The 8,783-nt window shown below is 39.7% G+C and overlaps 1 protein-coding gene across 1 annotated transcript in view; it reads right to left on the bottom strand.

The window, feature by feature from the left end:
* PCDH15 (protocadherin related 15) overlaps positions 1 to 8,783 on the bottom strand; it is a 922,022-nt gene that overhangs the window by 201,223 nt on the left and 712,016 nt on the right. Inside the window, exon 24 of the mRNA XM_025203355.1 lies at positions 8,173 to 8,285. Coding sequence (XP_025059140.1) covers positions 8,173 to 8,285 — 113 coding nt within the window. The remainder of the gene's footprint in view (positions 1 to 8,172; positions 8,286 to 8,783) is intronic.

Genomic DNA, 8,783 nt, shown 5'->3' with positions numbered 1-8,783 from the left:
GACTCTGAGTGCCCCCCCCCCCCGCCCCAGACCCAGGAAGCACCAGTCACCGAGCCAGAAGGGCATGAGGGGGGGCGCAGCACACTACCCTGTGGACCTGGAAGTGCTTCTGGTCCACTACTGGGTCCAGTGCCAAGTGCACTGGGGAGCCCCCCGCACTTTTGTTGGACATTCCATATGTCCCAGAATCCCAGTGCTCATGAGCCACCTGCTACCTAGAGGTATGTAGAAAAAAACATTTAAAGCTGTCTCTATGTCCAAATCTCTGAATCTTTCCAAATCTCTCCGAATTGATTTGGGGGCTTCTGATTCTATTTGGAAAAATTAAAGGCTCCTCTGATTCAATTCAGATTCAGAGATTTCGCCTCCAAATCAGGCTGAATCTCCACCAAATCAAATCGGGGACCAAAGCTTCACATAGCCCTAGTTTATATTATCTTTTCCCTTTTAGATATGGGGTTGGCTAGCCTGAGGCAACTTACTGCAATACCCATATACAAAGGTTTTTCCCTCTGCTATATATGCTTCGTATGCTTGAAATATGAATAGATAATTCTATTTTTAACACATTATTTTATATGTAGCTGAAAATTTGTGCTGTCATGGGCCAATGATGCAATGATGGGTGAGAAAATAGAGGCGTGGAGAAATGAAGGCACGGTAGATTCGCACCTTTATAAATTAACAAAATAAGAGGTGCTGATTATACTGGCTCCTGGTGAAGCAGCTTGAAACTTATGCTTCAGGATCAAAGCTGTTTAATCTTTTATCAGTCTAAGTGGTCCAAATACAGATACTAAATTCTGGTTGCATTTTGAAGGAGTTTAAAACTGCCTACAAACAACATTATATGGAGCAGCTCTTTAACCTACCTGTCTGTGTAATCTAGGAATTCCAAAATTGCCCTCCAGATTTCTTGAATTTTCTCTTAGAAGATTTACAGATTCACAGAAGTTTAGATTCACAGATTCTTAAGTTTAGATTGAAGTTTCTCCTTCAGTAGTTTAGACTGAAGTTTCTCCTTCAATCATAAATTATTTGCATTAATTCTAGATATTCATTTAAGCTATTCCATGTACAATTAACCTTACCCATTGCTGCATTAGATGCAATCCTATTGATTCCTGGTGTGTGTGTGTGTGTGTGTGTGTGTGTGTGTGTGTGTGTGTGGACACACACATATACTGGAGCATGCTCTGTTTCTCCTTTAAACCTAAAAACTATTACTTTGGGATTTTTAAAATCTGTTTGATTCAAAACTGTAACTACAAGTGGACACACTAGTTCAATACTGGATGAAGGGACAAATAAAGGACACAAACATCAAATTCACCTCCCACTACCAGACTGACAAACATATCATTAATAATCAAAATCAGAGGGGAAGAACAAAAGAGAATCACATGCCGGAATATAGAGGTCCAGTCTCTTTAAAGAGAAAAATAGGGGGCAGCTTAATGAGTCATCAATTAAGCAATTAGATGCTCATTCAAAAGTGCTAGGAAGTGGGCTGGAGAGAGATAACAGGCAACTTAACCCCCTATGAAAAGTGGGGCAGCGGGGAGGGAAAGAGAAGGAGGAAGGGAAGCCTATTCAAGTAAGACTGAAAGCAGCTGCTGTGGAGCAAGCCATGCAAAGCAGTGGCAGAGAGTTCCTGATGCCTGAGTGGGACAAGTCACTCAGCTGCAGAGAATCAGGGAGAGACTGTATAAAGAGATAAAGCATTCTACTGGTGAGACTAGTGTGGAGAAAAAGACTCCGATGACAAAGGATACAAGTTTTGGTGTATTCTTGGCATTTTCATTGGGGGTTTTTTTTTTTTTTGCTATCCCAGGGGGCAGAAGATCTTTATGATGTTAAATTAATTTAAATAAAAAATCTAAATAAATACTTAAAAATAAACATCAATATTATGAGGCAAATTTATTAAAAAATAAAAATTGAATTCTGCCAAGCCTACCTAAAATAGATTGTTCTCCCTTCCTTTTGCTCACCTCCACCCCCCTCCCACCTAAATCTTGGTTCTAAGGGAATAGATAGTTGTTCAGTGAGTAAAGACTATTTTTATGGGGAAGATCCCTGAAATATATATAAATGGAATTTGTGTGCCAAAGAACTTGAATCAGAAAATAAAAGTGTTCTTTACTTCTACAGAAATTTTTGTATCAAGAGTATAATAATAATGTAATATAAAGCTCAGTGCTTAGGGCTCTCTCAATCTCCAAGCCTTTGAAAATTTATAATCTTGGAGAAAGCATCATGACTTTGAATTGGACTGTCTCATGAAGTTAAAATATATCAGCTAAGAAGTAGTCTTATGTAAAACCTGCCAGTTTTAGTTTGCATCAGTGTCCACAAACACTTAACAGGAAGGATGGTTTTCAGAATGCGGCAACCCCTGAAACTTTTACAAATTGGGTGCTAAACTAACTTAAGAAACAGTGACAGTTGTATTTAAAGGGGGAGGCTCAGTTCTAGTCTTGAAGAAAGTGATGTTCAACCTTTCTGAATTCACAAGATCAGAAAAAGGCCTATTGAAGAACTTCCCCTAAGGTCAAGAGGAGTAAAACATCTTTTTAAAAAGGAAGAGCAAGTCTGTCAAGCTAATTCTTATTGGTCTGGCAGGAATGTGAAAGAAAAACAAGGTAATATCCATAATCTTACTATATTTGGGAATGTAAGCCAGTTTTTCACATTTCATTCCTGAAAAAGCTAAAGAGAAAGGACAGCTCTGACTTTTGGAAGTAAAGCTATATCCTAGGCTGACCACTAAATACTCCTAGTTTCATTTTTATGTTGAGTTTCACTGGCAAAGGTTTCCACAGGCTTCCTAAAGAAAATGGATATAAATTAAATGGAATGACAGATTAATGTAATGTTAGAAAAGAATGACTGAAAACTATTATACTATATAGATCTGACCCAGTATCCTGTTTCACACAGTGGCAAAGAATGGGTAATTAGGCATATCCAGAATTAGGCATTCTACCCCTGCTCCTCTCCCATTGCAGCTTCTAGCATTCAGGGGTTTAAGACGTTTCTAATTCAGAACCTGCACTCCTATCTACCATGTTGACTGCCTACTGATGGATCTTTTTTCCATTAATTTGTCCAAGTCCCTTTCAACTGGGTTAAAGCTATTGGCTATCACATTGGTTAGGGACAGACATTCAAAAAGCATGAGTCTGAACCAAGTCCATGTTTTCAGTTTAGTCTAACTTGGCTAGGCTGAATTGGTTTGAAACTGGATAGACATTCTCTCTGCACTGAGGAAATCCAGGCATGCTTGCAGTGGCTCAGGATAGAAGCCAAGGGGTGCTAGAGCAGCCCTCTTCTGCAGGGAGCTGAGCTGAGGGGGGCATGTACAGGCCCTGGCATGACTCTCTCATTAGGGAGGTCTGCCTTCTTGGTCCCAGGCTTTTCCCCACTGGTTTCTCAAGGGATGGGAGTGCTGCCAACCCCCAGCCCTGGGCTAGCACTCTGAGGCAAGGGGGAGGGAGGTGCAGTGCATGCATCTGTTGATGGTATGAAGCTTTTCAATCTCCCTCCCTTCTTCATCATACTGGCTGCAGCAAACTGACAGGCAAGCAAGCCAGCTGAGGGCTGACAGTGATAACAATCTTCACATGAATACCTTGAGGTATGTAGAAAAAACATTTAAAGCTGTGTCTGTGTTCGAATCAATGAAACTTTCTGAACCTCTCCAAATCGATTCAGAGGGTTGTGATTTGATTTGGAGAGATTAAAGGGTCTCCTGATTTGATTCGAATTTAGAAATTTGGCAGCTGAATCGGGCCAAATCTCCACTGAACTGAATCAGAGACCAAAGCTTCACACAGCCTTGTATCACACCCCCTCTGCCTAGTATTGTGAAAATTAGCACATGATAAATCCTTGTTTACTTTTTCTACACCCCTATTTTTATCATCCTGGTTATTCTGCTTTCAGATAGTAATCAGTGAAGCACTTAGCAATGCTCACATTAAAACTACCATCATGAGGTCCTGATGTCTACTACAATGAAGGAGGCAGTTAGCAAATGATATCATGATAGCATTTTTTTAAAACCATGTTTGAGAGAAATACTGCATTAGAAGATTCTTTACATACCAGCCAGCACCTGTTTTTTTTCCATTACTAAGTCAGTAATAAAATGTTTACCTAGAGGTTTTTTTGTGGGGGAGCAGGGTTTGTAGAAATTTGTAAACAAAAACAATTGTGCTCTTTGGCAGATTTTTTTGCTACAAATCAATATGGAGAAAATATTTGCAGATATATTATACAACCTTTAAAATACCATGCACTAATATGCACATTATTCTCTCCTTATTTCCACTGAGAGTGTATATGTAAGCATTTGGTTCAGAGTGAAATGTAGCAAAGTTACCAGTCCAAGGAAAGAAGTCTTTATGTTTAATAGAGTTCAAGAAAACTGGCTTGGTCTTTATTAAGCTCTTGGAGCATAATTAATATATATATACTCTTAGAGCATATATATATATATTTAAATTATTTAAATTATAGTATTTAAATTAAATATATATATAAATAAAAGCTCCTCTCTAGTATTAATTTTCAGTATGTATAATATAAATCGGGACCCAACTGCACAAGTTAAATAATATAAAGCTATCAGGAAACGGTCTGCAGGTATAGATAGGTTGGAGGAAAATTAGGCAAGACTACAGTAACAGCCAAATTTTTGATTCAAGTAAATTTTGTGTTCACACACATCACTGACATCTTTAAAAGGGTTTCTTATAAGTCACCTTTACTGAAATTCTCCCTTTTTCTATCTTAGACAAAGAATGGGAACTGTTTCCATTTCAGGGCAGTCACTGTATTGAGGTGTTCCCTTTAAACAAAAAACTTTTCAAAAGAATGATTACTAATACCTCAGAGGTCTGAAGAAGTTATTAATCAAAATGAAAGCTGTGTCAAGGATGTTCATCCCAGCTGTAATGTTGCTAATCTAGAGAGGTGGATTGAAGAGTGTTGTGCTATTCTGACTTTATCAAGAAACTTTGGCATGTAATTTAAATGGTCTAGCCTCAAACCCCTGCTGACATAGCAATTGGTTGGTCTCTCTATAAACTAATATGACTTTCTGGTGCCTGAAACACAACTATCATTAATAAACAACACTGTCATGTTGTGCATTGACTTAAAAATGTTTCTGTCTTATTTAGCTTGGAGTTATATTAACCCAAGAAAAGATAGAAGTGGTAGAAAAGTATTTTTTTGAAAAAAAAAAATCCAGAAGGATCCTCTTGAAATTCCCCAGTACCTTTAGCACCCAGTACCTTTCACTACATAATATCTCCGTAGTATTGTGGCTGTTAATATAATTAGGGTTGGACGGGACCTCAGGAGGTCATCTGGTCCAACCCCATGTCAGGCCACCATATATAATTAACAGCCATGTTAAGAAACTATCTGCCTGCCTATGGTGGCCCGACAGAGGGTTGGACCAGATGACCTGAGGTCCCTTCCAGCCCTAACTTAATATGATGTCTCTAATGGCTATGACAGGGGCTATACAGGAAAGAAAGTATTATGTAGGTCTGAATTATGGGACAGAAAAGAGTAATTTACATCTCTCCCACTCCATCATGCCTCCCTTAATTAACATGCATCATTTTGTTAATTTTGGATGGAAGTGTCTAATGAGCACTTAAGTCCTACCTCAGTACTCACAGTGAGATTCTTTGTTTAGAGGGTTGTCAACAAACATAACTGAATATGATGCTGCCTCTTTTGTAAGAATGTAATTTTATAGCTTCTATAATTACAGGAATAGGTAGTGACTGGATTTCTTCTCACACCTGAACAGCAAACAGAGCACAGTGAAACAGGCAATCTAACAGGGCTGTGTGAGGCTTCAGACTGTGCTTTGGATCCAGAGAAGCTTCGGATGCTTCGGCATCCAAAGCAGCATGTCCGGATCAAAGCACTTGTTTCATTAGGCTTTCTGAAGTGGTTCAGAGCATCCGAACCACTTTGGAAAAGCTTCGAAGCCGCCTTGGAGATCCAGCCATAGGGTATATTGGGGAATCAATGAAATATCTGCAGGTGTTAATGAGCAATGATTAATACCTACAAAACCACAGACTAAGGAGAGGAAATAATCAATACAGACAATCAACTTCCCCAAGACAGAGACAGTCAGTTGTACAAGCACCCATGTCACGAGTTTTGCCTGTCAGCAGCTAGAAGTGCAGGGCCCCAGAACCCAGAAGCCATGCACCTATCTCCTTGACAGCTGGCAGACTTCATGGCCATAGCAGGGGCTAACATCCCTGCAGCTTTCACCCCCCTGTGCCTTAACACACGCAGTGTCACCCATGTCACAAGTTTTGCTTGTCTGCAGCTTGAGGTGCAGCTCTCCCCAAACCCCTGCACGTATCTCCTTGAAACTTGGCAGGCTTTGTGGCCTGAGCAGGGGCCACCACCCCTTCAGTTTTCAGCCCACTTCACCTTAACACACACAGGGTCATCTATGTCACGAGTTTTGCCTGTCAGCAGCTTGAGGTACAATTTCCCCCCGAACTCCTGCACTGATCTTCCTGAAACTTGGCAGGCTTCATGCTCTCAGCAGAGTCTACCATCTCTGTAAATTTAATCTAAATCAGGCAAAAAAACAGCAAAGTTATAGATGTTTAATTGATTCCCCATTATACCCTATGGCTGGATCTCTGAGGTGGCTTTGGAGCCACTTCGGCCGGATCAAAGTGGGAACCCGGTCCGGAGTTCTGCATCAGATCACTGGCATCTGAAGAAGCCAGGTCTGAAGCCAGATCTACACAGGCCTACAGTCTAATATCCCAGGAAGTTCATCTCCAAAACAAGACATGTAGGACAGTAGAAAAACAGAGCTCTACTTCAGCAAAATGGTTCCATTAATTCCTTGTTAATCTACTCAAGTGAGACAGACAATGAAGTTTGGGGGACTCATGAAACTATAACTTATTTGGCCTTGTCTACTGAAAATCTTTAGCCCACTATTACTATTTTCTTAATGGCCAACTGATAAATCTGGCTGGAGAATGGTGTGACAGAGAAAGGAATTCAGGGGCTGAGTGCACACAGTTATGGTGAGAGCAGATGGTACTACAAGATATCTCGAGACTCATACTGCTGCTTTAAAATGAGCATTGCATCTACATATCCAACCAACACATCTGATTGGAGTCAAAATATGTTATGTCCGATTAAAAGCTCTGTAGTCATTGCAACAAGTGGAATTCAGAGCTAAGTTATATTGCACATTTATGAGAGCCAGAAAACACTGTAACATTCACCTCAAGAAACTGTCCGTGTAAGGAAGATTTGGAGATCCATAAAGGAAGTATGTGGTGCACCCCCCTAAACTTAAATATCCCTAGAATGCAGAAACTTCTCTCCCTCTCTCTCTTGCTCACTCCTTGCCGCACCCCTCCTCTGACTCTTCCCCAGCACAGGGAGTTGAAAGCATAAGTCTAACAAGCACTAACTTAAGAAAAGATTTTCACTGTGATTACTACTAGTAAAACTATGAAAACTTGATCTTAACAATTCACTTAGAGAGGTGGATATATTCAGGGAGGAATGAAGAAACTGCATTCCTCCCTTCCATATATTTCAGCCAGATGTTCCAGCTGAAAGTCTCTACTGTTTATAGAAGGAGAAAGAGGAGTCTTGCTACATCAGTCTAGTTCTGAAATCCTGTTTCCACATATAAATGCATTAGTGGAATGTATATTGAAGTGGCTTCAAAAGTGCTAATACTTAATATCTCTCATTTATGGGTGTGCAACAGGGATTCTCCCTGTTGTTTTAGATTGAGAAAATAAAAACTGAGGCATGCAGAATTATTATTCCATTTTGAAAAAAAATGGACTACAGTGCCACAATAGCCAAGGTAGTAAAATATACTATTAGTAAATGTATTCATTGTTTCTAAAGTTGGACAAAATCACATGTCAATTTAATAACATAAGATTGAAAAGAAAGGCATTGCATTATTCACATTTCATATCAATATAATGTTTAAATCTGTGTAACAATTAACTGTGACAATAAACTGGGACTGACACTGACAATGCAGTGTATTAACAAGAACACATACAAGAAGCATCCAAAGACAAGCTGTTTCAAAAGAACTCTTAATGACAGAAATGAAACACACAATACCTGTATTCTTCCTGGGTAAACCGTGGAATTACCGAAGGTTGCAAAACGACAATCTCAACAGTGGTGGTATTGAACTTCACAGGATCACCATCATCGTATGCAATGACCACTAGCTATAAACAACAAAAATACTCCTTTTATATGGATACAATATTTCTATGTTCATTTGTATTTATGCCACTTTCATGGTTTCAGATGCTAACAAATCAGATATGAATCTTCTAAATGAATAACAGATTTTAAGAGGAAATCATATGTGAGCAAACAATGTAGGAACAACCCAACCATAGGGTGAATGATTTGATACATGATTCAGGAAATTTTTACATATCTATCCATCAAATCTAAATATGAACCCTATAATTTTGTATAGAATACAGCCCAGGCTGTATTCCTTAAACTGTCCAGTGGATTACTTTAATATATGGTGTAGACCTGGGGTGTTCAGCCTCTGGCCTGTGGGCCAAATGTGGCCCACGGAGCCTTGGAATCAGGCCCATGAGGATCTACAAGGATTTGGAAATGTGGCTGTAGGGAAGCAGTGGCAGTGCTGCCAATCCCTCCCTGCTGCCAAAATTCCAACCTCTGTGGGGTAGAACAGAGCTGGGCCA

Source organism: Alligator sinensis, unplaced genomic scaffold, assembly GCF_000455745.1.
Source record: "Alligator sinensis unplaced genomic scaffold, ASM45574v1 scaffold543_1, whole genome shotgun sequence".
In the NCBI taxonomy this organism is placed as follows: domain Eukaryota; kingdom Metazoa; phylum Chordata; order Crocodylia; family Alligatoridae; genus Alligator; species Alligator sinensis.
The sequence above is the reverse complement of the archived record's forward strand: the minus strand, read 5'-3'. Positions and strand labels throughout refer to the sequence as shown.